Source organism: Thalassophryne amazonica, chromosome 4 (genome assembly GCF_902500255.1).
Source record: "Thalassophryne amazonica chromosome 4, fThaAma1.1, whole genome shotgun sequence".
Lineage (NCBI taxonomy): Eukaryota > Metazoa > Chordata > Actinopteri > Batrachoidiformes > Batrachoididae > Thalassophryne > Thalassophryne amazonica.
In genome coordinates this window covers 95235014-95257669 of record NC_047106.1, presented here as the reverse complement: position 1 = coordinate 95257669, position 22656 = coordinate 95235014, and the positions used below count along the sequence as shown (strand labels likewise).

The following is a 22656-nucleotide window of genomic DNA, read 5'->3' as shown; positions in this document are numbered from 1 at the left end:
GCTTTCAACAAGTTCATCCCGAGATTGATTAATAAAAAAGTCTACAAAACAATTTGTGTGCTTATCGGATACTTCTGAACTCAAATTAATAATGCAGAGTCTCAAAAGATTTGGAAAAGTGAAAGTACCAACATCCTTAAGGACATGCCAAACCGAAATCATAACACCTTAGATTTAGGCTGTTAGTGACCATCCGATGATAAACCAGGACTATATTGTACACTTCTGTGACAGGTTTCAAAGTATGTGGCATTCATAATAAACAGCTATGGAGACTTCTGAAAACAAAGTACTCATGAGTACTTGTTTTTCCGAGTGTTTCCGATTTACGCAGCTTTGGTGAAAACCTCACAGTGCGATTGAATGGAATGTAGCTGCTAACGTTAAGAATGGAGCCACAGATTAATTGCAAAGTTTACATAAGTGTGATGTCATGATATGATGACTCATTTTCAAATGATAACTGTTATTCTTGATGCAGTACCGTAAAAGCAGCAGCCACTTTCCACTGTGAGAAGACTTAGTGCATGTGCACATCCATCATGAACACAGCCTGTTAAAATCAGTCTCTGCTAGAGGCTCAGCTTTGTGCATGCTTATAAGTGTTGTCATCGATATAACTGTGAAAAATCTAAGAAGTACATCTGTGTGATCAGACAGCCTGACAAACAGCTGGCAGTTCCGCGTGCACGTTCATGGCGGTAGCTCTGGTACAGAGAACAGACACCATACACAATATGATCCAAAATCTGACAGACGTTCTCAAAGTAAAAATTAACAAAGCCTACCAGCTCTCCTGAGAACAAAACACAAAAGGAAAAAACTGACAAGGCACTCACTCACTTGTAGAATGATTTCCAAGATTAAATATGTAAAGTCCACACCATCACAGAAATCATTGCATAAGGTTCGCTCACGATCATCAGCTGGAGAATAATGTTGAGGTCCACTCTATCAAAGAAGTCGTTATGCACAGATGGCGTGCGATCGCCAGCAGGAGAACAATGTCCCATGACAGCTCCACCATCAGCTCCTCAAAAAGTTCTCTTAGGATTCTGGCACGTTAGATACAAAGTCCATTATCTCCTGAAAATAACATTCTGACTTTTTCCAATGTAAGAAATACATCTGCGTGTTCAAGCAGCCTGTAGAAATTCCACATGCTTGTTCACAGCAGGAGTAAAATAGCGTCCTGCGACAGAGAGTCCGCACATGTTAGGATCCAAAATCTGAAGACTCGCAAAAAAAAAAAAAAAAAAAAAAAAAAGACTCTTGGGGTGAAGTGTATTGCCTCTTTTTTGTACATTCCATGTAAATCAGAGCCATCACTTTTGAATACAAGCTCAGAAGCTTTGTTATGGGACGTACAAGCATTCGTTTCACTCTGTCAGTCATTGGATGTTTCTGCTTTTTCTAAAATGTACGTCACATGCCAAGAAATGTCAAGTAAGACATTTTCTGAAATGCACCTGCTGCCTTGCAAAGCAACCACTAATTATGACTGTATGTACACGGATAGACTTACAATCACAAATACTTTGATGTTGTGTTACTAACAGAGATGTTAAATAATGTGCGACACTTCCTTTAAGGCTTATTCACAAATTAAAGAATCATTCATGACAAACCTTACCTACAAGGGTAGGTCAAAAACATGGATACAAACTAATAGATTTTGAGTTAAACATATTTGGCCTAGCATAGTATATGCTATTACATTTTTATGTGAATCCTTGATCAAAAGGTAGAACCAAGAAATATGGGAACAATTTTTGATAAAAATGCAGTCTGGGTCTAGAAAAGGTATGGTGCCAGGAGTTACATATGTCAAGTGACCAGGAAAGGTTTTCAAATCACAAATCATGCCCCCTTAACATAAGCTATTTTAACAACTAGAAAGTGCAGTACTGAATAACATTTAATACATCCACTAACTGTCAGATGTGTTTTAAACTGAGACCAACAGAACTTTGCATGATATATGTGGAGATTTGTTGTGTCAATATTCTTGACATAATGTAACACAAGGAAAATAAAGACATCAAGACAAACAATTTAAATTCACTGTGAATTTGACCCAAAATTTCATCAGCTCTTCTTTAACCAAAGGACAACCTCGACAGAAAGCTTTGCGGAAATCTGTCCTTTGCATTTTGAGCTGTAATGATTTGTCAACTAAACTAAAAGTTAATGAAATGGTTTGGCCAAACCCAGAATTATAGAGGCACTCTATAGTCAGGCATGCACATAATTGGTACTCATGGTGCTTGTGCGTGCTAAAAATAAATGATGTGCAGCAGAAAACACAAGGAAACTGCTTCATAAGAGGAAAGCAATGACAGATTGTAATGAAATGTAATCCTGTGCATCAATACTGTGCATCAATGATGTTTAGCACACACAAGCGCAGTGAGTACCAGTTATGTGCACCCCCGTCTATAGATTAACCTTTCAGCTATTATTTGTACAGTAACGTGAAGATTAACAACTCATAACTTATATATTAAATATTAAAGTAAGCCTTCAGTAACATGGTGCAGTCAGGGAGTGTTTGTAAACAACTGATAAGGATACGGAATAATAAAAGAAAAAAAAAGAATGGCTGAACAAGGTAACAAATTGCTGATGTTACTCGTTCCTATACAATAATGTGTAAAGTTTTTTTTTTAGGTTTGCTGTGTGACTCTTCAGACAAGTAAAATGATTTAATTTCTAACCTCCACTGTTTGCTAATTTGGATTAGAAATCAATGGTTTGTCTCGATAGAAGTACTATTCCACAACTGATCAATTTAGACATGTAAAGTGCTTAACGACACCAAGCATTAAGTTTGCTTTTGTTATCATGAGATGAAACTAATCAAAACAAAGTTGATGCTGAAGTTTGGCAGCAGGACACACAGGAGTTATCAGAGTCAGTCCCGGAGAATACAGAGTCAGTATGTGATCAGTATCAGTATCGTTAGTCAGGGTGTTGATTGGCAGATAATCAGCTATTAAAAAACAATTACAGCCAGACAGTCAGTTGGGGTGGGAAGAGGCACAGATTACAGCACTGGGCGGAGTCAGTAGCGCAGTCCCGCCCCATGGCAGTTGACTGACAGCTTTGGGGTGGGCAGTGCAGCTTGCTGGCTCTGAAGCCCAGGGCCATGTGTGTTCCCTTATCATCATCATCATCTGGAAAATATCAATTACATCAGACCAGGAAATCAGTCTGTATTTGTACACAGCAACACACAAATAACAGACATGCACAAAGATTAAACATGCGCACAATGATCAAGTTAAATAGATATTTTAATTATTGAGTAATATTATTCATTCGCCTGTGAGCATGCCTTGGGAAGGAGTGGTCCCGCCCCCTCGTCGGATTTTCATTGTCTGGAAATGGCGGAATGAAAAGGACTTTTTTTCCATCAGAATTTTTTCAGAAGCTGTTAGAGACTGGCACCTGGAAACCATTCGAAAAATTTATCTGGCTTTCGGTGAAAATGTTACGGGCTTCACAGAGAATAAGGTCTGTTACTACAGCTTTAAGGACCCCTTTAAGGACGCTCGGCGCCCCGCGCTCCGAGCTGCGACAACACGGCACAAGCCACCGGACCATTTCTAAGCTGATGGCTCTGTGGATATGAGACTGTTGTGTGCACTTTCTCTGGTTATCACAAGAGCTGGACATCAGCCATTTTCCAGCAGATTTCACTTTTAACAAGAGATTTTGTCATGGAAAGCTGCGCGGAGGCTTTGCGCGTAAAGACCGATTCGCTTTGGAAGCGAGACAAAGGAACACCTGCGTTTCGGCGTGTCAGAGGACAAGTTTGGACATGTCCAGCTCTCCACAATTTCACTGATACTTACTGGACTGGTAAACACTGAAAGCCGAGATAGACAGGGCAAAGTCAAATGCTTGGCAGATCCAAATAGCTCATTGCCCCACTGCTGTCCGCTTCCTGCTCCTTGAAGAAACGTCTAATTTTAAGAAGTATAAAATGATGCAGATCTATTTAGATGTAAATATAAAACAAATGATGAATGTTTCCCATTCATGCAATGGAAATAATGTTTAATTGGTTGAAAGACTTTATGTATAATTCAGCAATGCTTCTTTGCATTGAATGGTACATTCCATCTTTCAAGTCATGCAAATCTTTTTACCACTGCAGGAGTGGAAAACATTCATTAGTATACCATTTGCCAGTCCCATGGATTACTATTTTTGCTGGAATAAATTGCCAATTTGGCATGATCCTGGATTTCTTCAAAACAGCTGTTTGATTGTTGCCACAGCAACATATCTATCTGATGAGGAGAGAATGTTATAGGATTGTCAAGATCCTTTACCATCTAGATGTTGTACTTCAGGGAGGGAAGAATTTTAATAATTTATTAGAAATTTATGACACAGTGTGGCTTATTAATTGTAGCATTTCACTTTACCCTGTTTGCAAGTCTTTTTTGTATGATTTTCCTTGTAATAAACACTGTATATACCAGATTTTGTCCAACAGATTTTCGCTTACATGGGATAAAATGTCCTGTCCAATTGCAGTGTACGATGTCTGTTAGAAAACTATCCTACCTTTTTATTTTTTCCAAAAACCATATGGCTGATGCAATCACGTGTGATTGCATCAGCCAAGCTTGAACCTTCGTGCGCATGTGTGAGTTTTTTTTCATGCATGTCGGTTGCGTCATTCGCCTGTGAGCAGGCTTTGTGTGAGCAGTGGTCCACCCCTCTCGTTGGATTTTTATTGCGAATAAAATGTCTGAACGATTTGGAGCTTTGCTGCATCAAATTTTTCCAGAAACTGTGAGAGACCTCCAGGTGGACACCATTCGGAAAATTCAGATGGCTTTCAGGGACGATTTTATGGGGATTACACAGATTAAGGAGTGTTCCAGCCGGTTTAAAGACCGCCCACAGCATCTGAGAGCGCGGCGCACTCCGAGTGCCAATCGACAGGCTGAAACCCCGCTGAAACAACCAGATCATTTCCAAAGTGAAGGCTTTGTTGATCCGGGACGTCGTCTGACTTCCACAGAAATGGCAGAAGATGTGGACATCAGCACTTTTTCGGCACATTCCACTGTTACAGGAGTTTTTGTCATGGAAAGAGAAGCGGAGGGATGCGCCACGGAGCCGCTCATGGCGCGGACAAAAGCACCTCCGTGTTGGTCTCACAGGACGGCTTTCAGATGGCTTTCGGTGGCTTTTCAGTCGTGTGACTATGCACCACGCCTTCCCCAGACACATATGTTGTGTCCATCATTTGTCTCCCATTTGGATTGTTTGGAGATAAATTAGCATTTATGTTGGGAACTAATAAGCAGCAACATGTCTTGGTAATGGTGGTGGTGGTGGTGGGGGGAGGGGGTTTCATGACTGGAGTGCCTTTATTCAGAGAGTAGTGACATGATGAGCCAAAATAAATAAATAAATAAAATAAAATAAAAACCTGTGGTGCCATTTTGGGGCCAAAATATGCTGTCTGCATGTAAATCCCTCTATTTTACTTATTTATTCACTGAAAATGCTGGGTTGCTGTGCATTTGGATGCACCAATAGACAACAAGGGGCTCAAGATGTACAGGTTCCCTTCAGATCCGAACAGAAGAAAAATTTGGGAAAATAAAGTCAGCTGTGTGGGATGAAAGCAACTTCATTGTCAAATCTTTGAGAGGTAAATTTAGTGTTCAGTCCCATGTACAGTGAAACTCGCCTAAACCATCATCGTATAAACCGGATGTTTTTGTATGATTTTCCTTGTAATAAACACTGTATATACCAGATTTTGTCCAACGGATTTTCGCTTACATGCGATAAAATGTCCTGTCCAATTGCAGTGTACGATGTCTGTTAGAAAACTATCCTACGTTTTTATTTTTTCCAAAAACGATATGGCTGATGCAATCACGTGTGATTGCATCAGCCAAGCTTGAACCTTCGTGCGCATGTGTGAGTTTTTTTCATGCCTGTCGGTTGCGTCATTCGCCTGTGAGCAGGCTTTGTGTGAGCAGTGGTCCACCCCTCTCGTCGGATTTTTATTGCGAATAAAATGTCTGAACGATTTGGAGCTTTGCTGCATCAAATTTTTCCAGAAACTGTGAGAGACCTCCAGGTGGACACCATTTGGAAAATTCAGATGGCTTTCAGGGACGATTTTATGGGGATTACACAGATTAAGGAGTGTTCCAGCCGGTTTAAAGACCGCCCACAGCATCTGAGAGCGCGGCGCACTCCGAGCGCCAATCGACAGGCTGAAACCCCGCTGAAACAACCAGATCATTTCCAAAGTGAAGGCTTTGTTGATCCGGGACGTCGTCTGACTTCCACAGAAATGGCAGAAGATGTGGACATCAGCACTTTTTCGGCACATTCCAGTGTTACAGAAGTTTTTGTCATGGAAAGAGAAGCGGAGGGATGTGCCACGGAGCCGCTCATGGCGCGGACAAAAGCACCTCCGTGTTGGTCTCACAGGACGGCTTTCAGATGGCTTTAGGTGGCTTTTCAGTCGTGTGACTATCCGAGAAATTGTGGATGAGCTAGACATGCCAGAACATGTCCTGTGAGGCTTCATCACGGCGTTGCTTTGCGCCATGCAGCTCCGTCCCGATGCGCAAATTTCTCTGCTCCTCTTTCCATGACAAAAACTCCTGTAACAGTGGAATGTGCCGTTCATTTCCAAACTGAACGTTGTGTTGATCTGGGACATCATCTGACTACCACAGAAATTGCAGAAGACGTGGACATGAGCACTTTTTCAGCACATTGAGACAGACGTGCGGAGAAATTCGCGAGAGGGGTGGACCACTGCTCACACAAAGCCTGCTCACAGGCGAATGATGCAACCGACAGGCGTAAAAAACTCACACATGTGCACGAAGGTTCAAGCTTGGCTGATGCAATCACACGTGATTCAAATCCATATGATTTTTGCAAAAAATAAAAAGGTCTGATAGTTTTCTAACAGACCTCGTATTTCCATTAAAAACCCCTTGAATGTGACCAGACAGATCAGTCTGGACGTGCACAGTAAGAGAGGCACAAAACTGAAGTTCAACGCTGACAGTGTCCGATTCAAGTAAAGTGGGACCGTGATAAAAAGCCTGATGGTTTATTTTTTTCAAACCATGCTTAGACTCGGACCCGCAGCCTGACGTGCGCCTGTTAAATTGCTGTGTCTAATCCTTTCAGTCATTCCTCTCATATTTTAATAGTCTTTGCAGCGTGCACGCTGATTATTACAGTTCGCGATCATATTCACTTGGCAGAAAAGTCCACAAATTTACAACACAGAAAAAGAGGAAGTTGTATAGTTTACCTTTGAATGGAGGTGATGACTGTAGAAACAAAAACTTGTTGAGGGACAAATTAATCCAGAATAATGCATAATCCAGCGACAGAGAACTTTAAAACTGTCACATGTCATTGCATGACACGGAGTTACAGAGCTGCAGAAGCATAAATCAGGCGCTAAATTAATTAAATAAATCATAAATCGTAAATTTGATATCTTAATTATTTTTATATTTATTTTGATAGTACCTGTACCTGGATGTGTTGCTGTATGTGGTTAACTGATAGATTAAAAAAAACAAAACAAAACAAAACATTGAAAACATAAAAAGGTTCATTCAGTAGTTCAGCACAATTGACCACAAAGTGGTGCCATGTTCTCAGTTGTTGCTACTCTCTGTACTACGGGACTCTTGACCACTTTGCTCATAACAGAGGTTTTGTAGAAGTGCCGTCACAGAGCCAAACAATATCTCCTGAGCTCAGTTTTTAAGGTTTGAAAAGAATCACAGATCATTCGTATACAGTTACGGGCATAAGACTACATGCATAAAAAAAAAAAAAAAAATGTAATTTATCAAACCATTTCAAGTTACTGTGCATCTGGAAGGTATTCACAGCGCTTTACTTTTTCCACATTTTCATATGTTATAGCCTTATTCCAAAATGGATGAAATTCATTCACTCAAATTTATACAAACAATACCCCAGAACGACAACGTGATTTATTTATTTTTTTAATTTTTTTCCAAGTTTATTAAAATAAAACAAAAAAAAACAAAAACACAACTAAGAACTCACATGTACATAAGTATTCCCAGCCTCTGCCATGAAGCTCCAAATTGAGCTCAAGTGGATCCTGTTTCCACTGACCATCCTTGAGCTGTTTCTACAGCTTAAATGGAGTCCAATTAGTTGACTGGACATGATTTGGAAAGACACACACCTGTCTACATATAAGGTCCCACAGTTGACAATGCAAGTCAGAGCACAAACCAAGCATGAAGTCAAAGCAATTTTCTCTAGAACTCAGAGACAGGACTGTCTCAGATCATGAGAAATAAAATTCTCTGCTCTGATGAGACAAAGATTGAACTCTTTGGCATAAATGCCAGGCATGTTTGGAGGAAACCAGACAATCCCTACAGTGAAGCATGGTGGTGGCAGCATCATGCTATGGGGATGTTTTTCAGCGGTAGGAACTGGGAGACTAGTCAGGATTGAGAGAAAGATGAATGCTGCAATGTACAGACATCCTGGGTGAAAACCTGCTCCAGAGCGCTCTTGACCTTAGACTGGGGCGATGGTCTTTCAGCAGGACAATGACCCTAAACACACAACCAAGATATGAAAGGAGTGGCTTCAGGACGACTCTGTCGTCTGAGTCCAGACCTGAATCTGATTCAACATCTCTGGAGAGATCTGAAAATGGCTGAACACTGACGCTCTCCATCCAACCTGATGGAGCTTGAGGGGTGCTGCAAAGAGTAATGTGAAAATAGTGCACCAAGCTTGTGGCATATTCAAGAAGACTTGAGGCTGTAATTGCTGTCAAAGGTGTATCGACAAAGTACTGACCAAAGGGTGTGAATACTTGTGTACACGTGGTTTCTTCATTTAAAAAAAAAAAAAACTTTTGTCATGTCATTATGGGGTGTTCTTTGTAGAATCTTGAGGGGAACAAAATGAATTACTCAATTTTGGAATAAGGCTGTAACATAACAAAATGTGGAAAAAGTGAAGTGTTGTGAATACTTTCCAGATGCATGGTACCAGACCTGAGACCATAAAAGAATATGAGCTCATAGCATATAGACTGTCACCTTTAATCTTTTTTGTGTGAAATCCCCCCATTTAAAATGGAACAAAAGTAACTGGACAACTGGCTGCTGAGCTGTTTTACAAACAAAAAATTTTGAATTAATTTCAAGTGTTGCATTTCCCTTATAATTCAGTTTTAGTGTGTCTGTGTAGACCAAGCTGACATTAGACAATGTGCAAGAACACAAACAGTGGGGGAAGCAACCAAGACAAATCTGAAGGAGAGTGCAGTTTGTACAAAGTGCACACAACAACGTCTGCTGTATCACCAATCACACCTGTGTTACAGAGCAGCACAAACAAGCACACTGCTGTAACAACCACTCAAGAGACTCAAGAATTGACTCAGAGAATGAGACTAGAACACAGACTCATGCCGAGACGTCACGTGTTCTTTCACCTGATTTGAATGCAATTAAAGTGTCTGTCTACAGTATAAGCTCCTATTCAACATTTCCATTTGACTCCAATACCCTATGGCAGAGTTAAAACAGAAACATTATCACTGTCCAAATATATATGTACCAAACATTTATCATGGGTGGGGCACCCATGGATCAATTTTTTATTGGTCACTTAAATTCTGACTAGAAGGGGGATATTTTGATCTTTCCAAACGTCCAACCTTACAAATGATTAAAACGAGGAATTGTGAACAAAGAGGTTTTTCCAAATCTGTGTGTGTCATGAGGATAGTAACTGGAATAGCGGCCCAGTCTCACGAGTTTTTCGTGCTCTCGTCACTTTTATTACTACCCCTAAGCTTAACCTAACCCTACTCCTTCCCCTAATCCTAACCACAACTCCGCTAGACCGCCCGCATCACTTTTAATTTTGTTCAGCCATCACGGAATGTATTAGAATACATTTGTGCTCCCATTACGAACATTTTACACATTTCATGACAAAATCACGAACCAACAGATTAATGTATATTTCGTGCCGCTGAATCACGAACTGCCATGAGACTGGCTCAGCAAAGAACAGTTCCATAAATACGAGGTCTGTTAGAAAAGTATCCGACCTTTTTATTTTTTTCAAAAACCATATGGATTTGAATCACGTGTGATTGCATCAGCCAAGCTTGGACCTTTGTGCGCATGCGTGAGTTTTTTCACGCCTGTCGGTTGCGTCATTCGCCTGTGAGCAGGCTTTGTGTGAGCACTGGTCCACCCCTCTCGTCGTTTTTTTATTGCAAATAAATGTCTGAACGATTTGGAGCTTTACTGCATCAATTTGTTTCCAGAAACTGTGAGAGACCTCCAGGTGGACACCGTTCGGAAAATTAATATGGCTTTCAGGGACGATTTTATGGGGATTACACAGATTAAGGAGTGATCCAGACAGTTTAAAGACCGCCCACAACTGCTGAGAGCGCGCCGTGCTCCGAGCGCCGATCGACAGGCTCAAACCCCGCTGAAACAACCAGATCATTTCCAACGTGAAGGCTTTGTTGATCCGGGACGACGTCTGACTTTCACAAAAAGGCAGAATGTGTGGACATCAGCACTTTTTCGGCACATTCCACTATTACAGGAGTTTTTTTTCATGGAAAGAAAAGCGGAGGGATGCGCCATGGAGCGGTTCATTATGCGGCACAAAACCACCTCCATGTTGGTTTCACAGGACGGCTTTCAGGTGGATTTCAGACGGCTGTCGGTTGCTTTTCAGTCGTGTGATTATCCGAGAAATTGAGCATGAGCTGGACATGCCCCAACATGTCCTGTGAGGCTTCATCACGGCGTTGCTTTGCGCCATGCGGTTCCACCGCGACGGACGGAACTCCTCCGCACGTCTGTCTCAATGTGCCGAAAAAGTGCTGATGTCCACGTCTTTTCACAATTCCTGTGCTAGTCAGACGACATACCGGATCAAGACAGCGTCCAGTTTAGAAATGAACAGCACATTCCATCGTTACAGGAGTTTCTGTCATGGAAAGAAGAGCGGAATTCCGTGCGTCGCGGTGGAGCCGCATGGCGCAAAGCAACGCCGTGATGAAGCCTCACAGGACATGTTGGGGCATGTCCAGCTCATGCTCAATTTCTTGGATAATCACACGACTGAAAAGCCACCAACAGTCGTCTGAAATCCACCTGAAAGCCGTCCTGTGAGACCAACACGGAGGTGGTTTTGTGCCACGTAATGAACGGCTCCGTGGCGCGTCCTTCCGCTTTTCTTTCCATGAAAAAAACTCCTGTAACAGTGGAATGTGCCGAAAAAGTGCTGATATCCACGCCTTCTGCCTTTTTGTGAAAGTCAGACGATGTCCCAGATCAACAAAGCCTTCACGTTGGAAATTATCTGGTTGTTTCAGCGGGGTTTGAGCCTGTCGATCGCTCTCTCAGCAGTTGTGGGCGGTCTTTAAACCGTCTGGATCACTCTTTAATCTGTGTAATCCCCATAAAATCGTCCCTGAAAGCCATATTAATTTTCCGAACGGTGTCCACCTGGAGGTCTCTCACAGTTTCTGGAAAAAAAAAATTGATGCAGCAAAGCTCCAAATCATTCAGACATTTATTCGCAATAAAAAAAACGACGAGAGGGGTGGACCAGTGCTCACACAAAGCCTGCTCACAGGCGAAAACACTCACGCATGCGCACGAAGGTTCAAGCTTGGCTGATTCAATCACACGTGATTCAAATCCATACGGTTTTTGAAAAAAATAAAAAGGTCAGATACTTTTCTAACAGACCTCGTACACCAACCAAGAGTCACTTAAAGGGAAGAGGGGAAAAAAACAAACAAACAAACAAAAAAAAAACAAATTACCAGGCCATTATCCATAAACCATCAAACTGAAAAATCCTGCCGCCAAACTGCATTAATTACAGTTATGTAACAGAACATTGGTGGCAGAACAAACTAAAAATGTACAGTAGTTCAGGACTGAAGTAACTGCAGTGTTTTTGGATTAAGACGCACCACCAGTAAATGTGCATAATGAACTCGAACCGGTGTTCCTGTTTAAAATATGCAAATGCTACATGATTACATGAGTGAGTTGTTCATTATGTTTTTGAGATCCTTGTTTAAGTGTTGGGTAAGTGAGTGGAAAAGCAGTGTTGGAGAACGAAGTGTGAACGGTACTCACTTTGCATCTGAAGTGGCTTCTTTTAGGAGTTTGGCTCTGGCTGAAGCAGACCGGTTCAAATCCCCTCCTTGAGGAAGACGGTGAGACAGACATCAGAGATAGATATGTGGAGAAAGTCAGAGTAAGACAAGAACAGCGACGGCCACGGCGAACAAGAAAGTTAGCTTCGATAACGGCTATTCTGCTAAAGGAATAGTTAAAAAGGGACCTCTTGTAAAAAAAAAAAAAAAATAGTATAATAGTGTCATTCTAAATGTTAAAACTAATTTTTACAGTCATTTTCAAAATTCACATTTTCTATGAATAATTATCGCATGTATTGTGTAAGTGTGACGTTAGCGTATGTGGTAATATGTTTACAATACAGCAGCAAGCCATAAGCTCAGCACCTCTTTCACTTCTTACACGGATGTCAGAGTAATTTTATTTTATTTTTGACTAGATGGATAATGGGATTTCTTTTCATCACAGGAAGAGTCGACTGTTGTCTGTGATAAACACTGATGTGACGTGAATGAGCCGCTGTGACACTTAAGTTAATTCTGTTGTGGAACAAAGTGCTGGCATTCTCTGGTTCAGACTGAAAACACAGAGGAACTCTTAAAACGCTACGTTTCGTCAGCCCCTGACAAGGAACTATTTTCAGACGTCGTCCAAAATCAGGACACTTATGTGGATATGTTTTCATCAGGCTGTGATGATGAATATGACTGAAATAAACCGATAAGACTTTATATTTGAATTTATATGATGTTTCTGAGGCTCACATTGGCTGTGGTTTGCCCTGCGTTTACACACTTAATGAAGTCAAATAACGTTGGGACCGCAGTGTCTTTCAACAAGTATTTTGGTTTCAAACCCATTCTCAGAGGGACAAGTGAGGAATTGTGAGTTGCTGTCACGTTAGTGGCTGAGTCTATAAGCAAGTGAGCCAGACTACTTTTAGACAAGCATATAAACAGCCAGCCAGGTCTATCTAGACAGATGTTTGTGACAATCACGCTGGTTACATCTGAACATTGCGAAACTTTTGTCAGCCAGTCTTATCAACATTCTCTACATAGAAATCAATAAGGATACATTAAGGTGGGAGCTTGGTCCCCATACCTATACGTCATAAAATTTCTAACCAATCAGATGTGTTCTTTATAATTTTTTATTTTATCGATTTATTAATGATCAAAAACAAAAAAACTCATAAGAAAAGCAGGAAATACATGTTTTTAGTATGTTTTACCAGATGAAATAAAAATAATTTTTAAGCTAGCCCCTGTTTAACTGTGTCAACAATCAATCAATAAACCATTTAGCAGAAGTGACTGTTAAATTCTATCATATGAATTCTCTTTGGTATGTTTTTTGTGGCTCTAAAACCCTAAAAAATACAAAAAGTGGAAAGCTTAATATGTTGGAGCATAAACATGGACCCACCATGTTTACACTCTAAAAGGTTTAGCATGCCAAGATGAGATGACAATCAACATGTACGTATAGAAATAATTTAACAAATTAAGTTTCCATTCAATATAGATTATTCACAGTACAGAATATATCAAACCAATAAGAAATAAAAATACAAATAGAAAATAATTTTATTTATTGAATTCATGCATTTACTCTGGCTTGATCTCTTGCTCTTCCATCTGATGGAGGTTTTACTTGCTCCCTTCTCGCGATGTGTCGATTTCATTTGATGGATTCGTGTATAAGCTCCAATGTGTATGATTTTAATGAGGTTTGCAAACTTTTTTGAGAATTAAAAACTTTACTTTAAAAATGTTAGCTAACTTAAAGTTAGCAGAACTACATTTAGTAGAAGCTATTTGGTTTGCTAATGATTTTCAAAGTTTGCTGAACAGCTAACCGGCTAACAAACAAACAAACAAAAAATTAAGCATTGCAAATTAGCTAAGTAACTGAACTGTGTCCACTACTTGGCAGAAGCAAAAGAAGTAATGTGGTCACCCGTGGGTTTGAATGTACACTAATTCGGCAGAGAGGTGGCGTGATACTTACCTCGAAGATAATCCACGATGAGAAGCGACACCACCGCCATCAGAGCAACTGCAAGAAAGGCAAGTGTTGAAGTAATGTTGGAAGCCACTGATGAATCAAAGATTACTTTACAAACTACAAGCTCCTGAGGGGGAGAGGAAAAAAAAAAAAAAAGAGAAACAAAACTAAAATACTCACTGCAGATGCAGGCGCAGAAAAACACTTCTAAAACCAAGTATCCTCTGCTGTCTAGAATGGCTCCTGCTGCCATGGCAATGAGAGCGAGTCCCAAGTTCTGGATTGACTGCATGCTAAAGGACAAATTCAAAAACATCAATGTAAATTCCACTGAAAAATATACACAATAATTTAATATTATTGGATGACCAATTGTGAGATTAAAAAAAAAAAGAGGAAAAACCAAACAAAAAAACACAGTACATACAAACCGTATGCCGTCCCTAGCTGATGCTCAGGGACCACGAAGGCCACCATGGGCCACAATGCACAGGCCAGCAACGAGTAGGACACACCTAACAGGGACTGGAATACACATCACATAAGACACTAACAACATAACATACATGTTATACCAAAACAACATTTTTATACATATATTAGATTCCTGCCTTGTGTGCCTTTTCCTCACTGATCCCATGGTCTACAAGACTCAACATCATTACACCAAACAAGACGTGTGAGTGTGGGGTGAGCAGGGCAGCTGGTTAGCAGCTGTAGTGACTGGGGGGTGTGCCTCAGGTAAGTAAGTCCCTTCGGCTGCTCCTTTGTTTGCACTCGGGGTCGCCACAGCAAATCCAAGGTGGATCTGCATGTTGATTTGGCACAGGTTTTACGCCGGATGCCCTTCCTGACGCAACTCCACATTACATGGAGAAATGTGGCAGGGGTGGGATTTGAACCCAGAACCTTCCGAACTGAAACCAAGCGCATTAACCACTTGGCCACCACCCCTGCGGGGGGCTCACCAAGAATCCTCAAAGGCATGGATGCTTCCAACTGCTGCTGTGCAGTTCACCGTGTGAACCCTTGATGGGGTGCAGTTGATGGGTCTACTGGGTCTGTTGTCACCCAGAGGTCCCTGAGGGTTAGTGTGGAGTGGTGGCATGCTGGGGGATGTGAAGGGGGAGTAAGCAACTGGAGGCCCTCCTGAGTGATGATGGTTCCTTTCAGAATGGGTGGTATTGTTATGTACCTGGTGCTGGCAGCAAGAGGAAATGACCCATTGGCCACAATGCTGGGGCCTTGGACCCGGGAGAGCATGGCGGTGTGCATTTTGCCAGCTCTTGCTCCAGTGGGTGGTCTTAAGTGGGATATTGGCCTGTCCTCTGTCTGTGGTCAGGACAGGGAGTCCATGTCCTTTATCTCATGCTCACAGGTTTGGTCTGCTCCCACATGTGGGTTGGTTGGGTGCACCTCCTTGAGGGATGGCTGGACTATACTCCCTAGGGTCACTCCTTGCCTGCTGATAATGCGAGGCACTGATCCTCTTGCTGTGCATGTGTTCCTCTGCGGTATAGTGAGTGCCCTGCATGCAGCTTTGAGAGCAGTGTGGTGCTGATACAGTGCATCTGGAATGTATTCACAGTGCTTAATATTTTCCACATTTTGTAATGTTACAGTCTGATTTCAAAATGGATGATTTTTTTTTTCCCCTGAAAATTCTACACACAACACCCCATAATCATCATCATCATGTTCTTTCGGCTACTCTCGTGAGGGGTCACCACAGCAGATCAATCATTTCCATCTCACCCTATGCTCTAACTTTCTCTGTCACACCAACAGCCTGTATGTCCTCCCTCACATCCATTAACCTCCTCTTTGGACTCAATACACAATACCCCATAATGACAAGGTGAATTTTTTTATTTGTATTTATTTTTTTAAGATTTTTGCAAAAAGAAAAAACAAACAAACAAACAAACAAAAAACTAAGAAGTCATATGTACGTACATAAATATTCACAGCCTTTTCCATGAAGCAAAATATTGAGCTCAAGTGCATTCTGTTTCCACCAATCATCTTTGAGATGTTTCTACAGCTTAAATGGAGTCCACCTGGGGTAAATTCAGTTGATTGGACATGATTTGGAAAGACACACACCCGCCTACTTTAAGGTCCCACAGTTGACAGTGCATGTCAGAGTACAAACCAAGCATGAAATCAAAGGAACTGTCTGTAGACCTCTGACACAGGACTGTTTCAAGACACAAATCTGGGGAAGGGTACAGAAACAATGAATTTACTCCATTTTGGAATAAGCCTGCAACATAGCAAAATGTGGAAAAAGTGAAGCGATGTGAATACTTTCTGGAATGCACCATACAACTCCCCACATTTATTTTATTGCACACCACCTTATATACATATAACTTTCATTTACCATATAACTTTCTGTACATACATTTATAGCCCTCAAGCACACAATAACACACATGAATGCACACACACTGGCTCAACTCTTACAAAAACTCTGCATACCTGAGAGTACTTGTATCACCATGATCACATCCTTCATCAAGTACCGTATGACTTTTTTTTTTTTTGTCACCATGTTTGAACAATTTTGTTGCTTTTGAGGCCATTGTCTTTGTTGTTGTCCTAACACTCTTCAGATTTTTTTTGTTGTTGTTGTTGTTGTTCGCATTAACCCGTACAAATTAAATGGAAAAGCAACAATTCTGTTGCAATATTAAAAACAGTACTGTATGTAAGACTTACATGAGACAGGTGTACCTTGTTAGCAAAGGTCTACCTAGTGTCTAACTATACAGTTATTTAAATGTATTTAAAAGCATGCACTATGCATTTCACACCAATTATGACTACATAACCACTGACAGTTATGTTGAAGCATGTTTTAATATTCATAACATCTTCTTGCAGAGTGCTGAGTGGACTCTTGAGGATTTCAATTATCTTGATTGCTTTTGGCTTGGATTTAACAGTTTGATGGCCGTGAATTTATGGAATTGTTTTGTCACTGTCACTAGTGTTAAAGCAAGCTAAAAGTTCATTCCTTCATAATTTTTTCAACACTGAGCAAATCACACTTTTTTTTTTTTTTCGATCCGTGGAAGTTAAAGCAGTTTTCACACTCAAGATTAACTCATTCCAAAGAGGTTCAAGACCTCAGGATTCAACAAGTTTCAAAGCGTCCATCCGTGCCACATTACACGGATCTGACAAAGCCCTGCACAAACAGCTAATTAATTTTAGAAATAATAGTTTACAATGTTTAGAAACTGGTTCAAAGTTATAAAATTAAAAACAAAGAGGAAAGTCACAAATCCTCCACATGGATGCTTAGGACAACAACAACAACAACAAAAAAAAGACAGCCATGCGATTCATCGATAATATTCAAGACAGCAAAAGTTACCCTGAACACCGTAGGCATTTGGAAAATTAAGGTGGGGTCTGGGGAGATTGCTGCCCCCCCAAGAAATTTTGAGAATATAAGTGCCCTGTGGTGCATTCTTTGGACTAAATTTGGACCTGAAGGAGCTGTTACATTTCTCTTGTGATCTCACGCAGTATGGCACAACATGTGGCTTTTGAATGTGTGTTGCACCATCCTGTAGGAGCACGTACAGAATATAACAACAACAGTTTACAAATACAGCTAAATCTTGATGAAAACTTTAGTTTGTTTTTGATTGGGCTCAAAGACTAGGCAATTAAAAATCATAACTCTCAACTAACATGTTATAAATAACTTCATAACTGCTTTCAGACGAGGTAAAGAGATATCATAATATCATAATACTGAAGCCACTCAATTGCTATTATTCATTCAATAATGCACAACAATAAAAATGTTAAATTTGTTTAAATTATCCAGTCTGAGCCCAAACACCTCTAAGAATCTGAACCTGATTTGTTTTCAGTTTTATGAAGAAATTTATTGATTTTCTTTTTCAACAGGGGTTACCCCCCCACCGTGTGTAATTTGTTTCACGTTTTTCAATACAAGATGTATTTCTCATGGAAAGAAGCTACATATGAAGTATTTAAGCTTGTATCAAAGATTTCATCGATTTGGCAGTTTAACAACCAAAGACAAGGCCACATACTAAAATGCATGGTGGATGGTGCCATTGGTGGTAACAAACTTCAATGATCACCATGTTTTACTCCCTAAGCAATAACATTTATCATACAACAATACCAAAATATCACAGAATTTACTTGTTTAAATGATATCAGCGTTAAATTATTGCCATACCTGTATTTATCTTGTGTAATATTGGAAATAAACAATGAGAAACTGAGTAGAGGTAGAAAATTTGTTGAACGATGCTATGAGATCTGGCGCGGGAAGCAGGCAGGAAATTGTCGGGAACATCGAGACACTGTTGCACATTTACTACCTTCACAAGAGCATAAGATGAAAAGCGATTCCGCCTGGAGAGTCATTGTCACCCCTCGTTCACACTGCCTCCGGTATTACCATTGCGGGGTATGGATGCGGGCCCCGCAGCGAATCCAATTCATTAAAAAGGAACAAACCTCTCTCAGTGGCCACGGAGCTCTGCGGGTGTGGTTACCAAGACACTGTGGCGCTGCGGATTTTTCTGCAAGAAGTCTATCCTTGCGGGGTGCCAGAGCATGCCGCATCAAAACAGAAGTGTTTCCATGCCCGCTCGTGTAGAAATGTTCGAGCAGTCCCTGGACACTGTTGCCAGAGTTGGCCGCAGCTCTGCACAGCAGACAGGGGGGCAGTGTGAGTGGCCCGCTGCAGCGCTTACTGAGCCCGCAGACTCGATAAGCGCATCGGAGGCAGTGAGAGGGAGGCCTCATTTTTCTACCAATGAGAATGCGCGTTGAACTGTTGTCGGTATACCAAAATGGCGACCACCTCCTCCGGTAAACAAACCATTTAATAATGATCAATTTCAAGGGAATTTGGGCGTTTTACGGCAAAATATTAGTTTTGTCGATTTGAAGAAATAAAAAATAATGTTCCGCCATTTCTTTCACACAGCAAGAATTTACAAAAAGATGGAAAACCATCCAAAGACAGCGAATAAGCATCCCTTCCTCCAATCCAAGAAATCAAGTCTTTTGGGGTTAGAGGTTTGCTCTAAAAGTTACGAGTGTCTGTTCAAACACTAAATACAAATTAGGATGCATAATGTTATGTGTTCAACAGTTAGAACCAAGATCATTGGGAAAAAAAAAATTCTTGCATGGACTTTGAGAACTGATTTAGGGTACTTCGGGGTGCTGAATCACAATCTGCAGAGATTTCCTCTATCACTTTTTGTGTGTGTGTTTTGTTTTTTTTGCAATCAGCAAAAGTTGCTCATTCACTCACGTGTTTGATGCCACTAATCACACACAAAAGCAGCTTCAAAAACAATTTTTAAACCAGGTTTGTGAAATGCGAACAAGAGTCGTAATATTGTTTATGGCGCCGTAGAGGTCTGCAGCTTTTGCTTTGGTGCTTGATACGAGAAATATGTTGTCACATGTCAAAAACGTGATGCGAGTGGCAAAAACTAACACCAGATTCGGATTACGTTGGAAAACTCCATGCAAGAAAAATTGTGTTGACCAGTGTAATACCTTTAGTTATATAGAGACTTCATGTTGCAACAATCACCAGAAAATGGAACCACCGTGGGTTCTACATGCATACTCTGAGACTTGTGCCAAAATACCCTACAGGCACTTAAGCAATACGTGTGTGTGTGGGGGGGGGGGGGGGGGGGTACCTGTGGCTTGAAAATAGACAGCCTGTCACATTTCTCACTAGGGCTGCAAAAAAGTTGCAATCTTTTTTGAAAGGCATAATAATGATTTTTTTTGTTAATCTAAAAATAATCAAGTTTTATTACCTTTTAAAAGCCATACTTTAGTAAATGTCTGATCAAGTTTCATCACGACTAAGCTGTGAGCACTGACCATAACTGAAAGCACTGTTGAAGAATCAGTGCTGAAATGAGTGCCTATTACACTGCATTGTTATATCCACACTACCACCTGAGGCTGCTGGCAGGTGCCGAATAAAAATCTAATTAACTTTTGATGCAGCATATTGGCTGATTTTCAAATAAAGACGAGCACGACATACTGCGTTCATCACCGTATGCTGCACAGGAGCCCTGCCAAACCAAGTTTCTGCACAGCTTCATCCACATCTTCAGAACACGTCATCAACATCAAACGGTTACTCCACTGTGAGTGACTGGGTTTAGGTTACACCACCTGAGCAGTGCATTTAAATTTTACACAAGTATTACTGTAAGCTAGAGCTCAAATACAAGTATAACTGCTTTCCACAGTCATTCCATCTGCTGACCAGCTATGGGTTTGCTTTTACTCAACCACTTTTCCTATTCCTTCTTTTAATTCACTCGAACATCCCAAATCATTTTTTGATTGCATGTAGTGCCAGCCTGAGATTGTGGGACTTACCATGGCGATCCATGGGTTCCAGAATGTGAAGGCCAACATCATGTGAGCAGCGAGGGTGGCAACGACAGCGCATATTACCCAAACCACATTCCTGCCCGTCTTATCAACTAGGAGGCCCAGAATCGGAGATGCTGGGGCTGAGATGATGTATACGATGCTGGGAAAGAGAAAGGATGGAAAGCAGGCATGGCTCAAGAGAAAATGTTTCAAGAGAAAATTCTGCATTTGACACTGTTAAATAAATGAGGATAATGAAAACCCAGTGGGTTTCCATTACCCTCCAAATTAATAATAATAAAAAAAGCATCATTCAAGCTTTTACTGGATTGTTCCACCTGATCCCATTTACCTGTTGACAGCTCTGGCTTCTGCTGGGGAAAAATTGAATTTTTCAATGAAGAACACCCTGCAATGAAACAGACACTATGAGCAGGAAACCACACTTTGCATTGCAACACTGTCTTCAAACTGACCTACATACAGTATTGACCAAGGGAGGAGTTAGTGAGGTAGCTTAGTGTTGCATACATTGTTTGCCATTTGTCAGCTGCTATTTGCTTTGAAAAAGTTGACCTAGTTGGAAAATCCATGTCAACTGCCAGGTGACTTCAGAGGAAATTTCAGTGACACAAGAACAAGTTATGATCGCTTTGTTTTTATCCCCCTGTGCCAGCTATTCTGTTGACCTCTTTTCCATTTCACATGCCCTCCATTTCTCCGTTGCCGTGTCACACCACAGCCTTTTGAGGCCATGCAGGTGAATGTTTGACCAGACGCAGGTGGCATTGTACCTTTTATACTTGTCATATGTTTTTAAAGAACAGTGTCATCAAAATAATTTAGTCAACCACTAAACAAAATATATTGCACAATCCAGATGTGCAGATATTTTATGACACAATTTCATTAATACCTACAAGATTCATTATAACAAAAATCTGGAAAATATAAGATCTAAAGTGATCCATTATGGAGACAACATGCTAAACTGCACAACTTGCAGGTAAGAGTAAAAATTGCACGCTTAGTTCTTGTTGTCTCTTCCCAGAAAGTTTACAACCTCGAAATTTATGCAAATGGTTGTCCATTCGGCTGCTCCCATTTTTTGTGTTCGGGGTCGCCACAGCGGATACAACCAGATCCGCATTGATATTTGGCACAGGTTTTACGCCGGATGCCCTTCATGAAGCAAATCCAGTGTTACATGGAGAAACACACACAGCCGCTGGTGTTCCAAAGAGGTCTCCCATCCAAGTACTAACCAGGTCCCGCACTGCTTAACTTCTGAGATCTGACGGGATCAGGCTTACACAGACCAGATCAGCTGCTTGAAATTTATGCAATTAAGGAGCAGTTATGATGAAAAGTGGAAGCTAGAAACTAAACACACTTCTGAAGGCTGCTACCTTCTGGCATATGAGCATTTCAGTAATTACTGCTGTTTTGGCTGCAAGTTACAGTATACCCCAACACCTCATACATCACCACAGAGTAGTGCCTCAAAGCAACTCCTTTATGCTTAAAAAAAATAAATTAATTAAAGACAAAATATCCTGCATAGTTGTTTTTTCAGATCAGGCACTAGTTCCTGAGTACAGTACTAGTCCCTGCAGTGAAAAAAGCATCCAACAATTGCCCTTTAATCTTTGAGATAATGCAGATTCTATGTATATGTACAGTTTCAAACACAATTTATGTATACTTTGGCAAAAAAAACAAAAAAAAAAACACCTTTCAACATTAATTTAACCCAACTGCACATAATCCATTTTAATCACACAATACTTGTGTTAAGTGAGTCATAATGTCTACTTTATTTCTTGTTACACAGTGAATTTTAAAAAAAAAAAGAGAAAATATCAATCTTGTTTCTATCAGATCTTCAGTGGCTCAGAAGTCTGATCAAGATGAATGTCTCTTTAAACAGCATGGAGACACCACAAAGATTCCTGAAACTGATGGAATGACTTAAAACCTTATGAAAAACCAATGGACATAATTAGGGGTT

General features: G+C 40.7%; 1 protein-coding gene across 2 annotated transcripts in view; it reads right to left on the bottom strand.

Annotated features, from left to right (window-relative positions):
- mfsd1 (major facilitator superfamily domain containing 1) overlaps nucleotides 1-22656 on the bottom strand; it is a 51163-nt gene that overhangs the window by 10352 nt on the left and 18155 nt on the right. The window contains exons 10-17 of one of the 2 annotated variants that reach the window (XM_034168280.1): nucleotides 20998-21054; nucleotides 20649-20805; nucleotides 14650-14747; nucleotides 14403-14515; nucleotides 14226-14273; nucleotides 12210-12276; nucleotides 4341-4343; nucleotides 2572-3176 (exon numbers count right to left, since the gene is read on the bottom strand). In XM_034168280.1, coding sequence (XP_034024171.1) covers nucleotide 3176; nucleotides 4341-4343; nucleotides 12210-12276; nucleotides 14226-14273; nucleotides 14403-14515; nucleotides 14650-14747; nucleotides 20649-20805; nucleotides 20998-21054 — 544 coding nt within the window. In that variant the 3' untranslated portion in view covers nucleotides 2572-3175. Of the gene's footprint in view, nucleotides 1-2571; nucleotides 3177-4340; nucleotides 4344-12209; nucleotides 12277-14225; nucleotides 14274-14402; nucleotides 14516-14649; nucleotides 14748-20648; nucleotides 20806-20997; nucleotides 21055-22656 lie in introns of those variants that run through there. The other variant, XM_034168279.1, reaches the window with a different exon arrangement.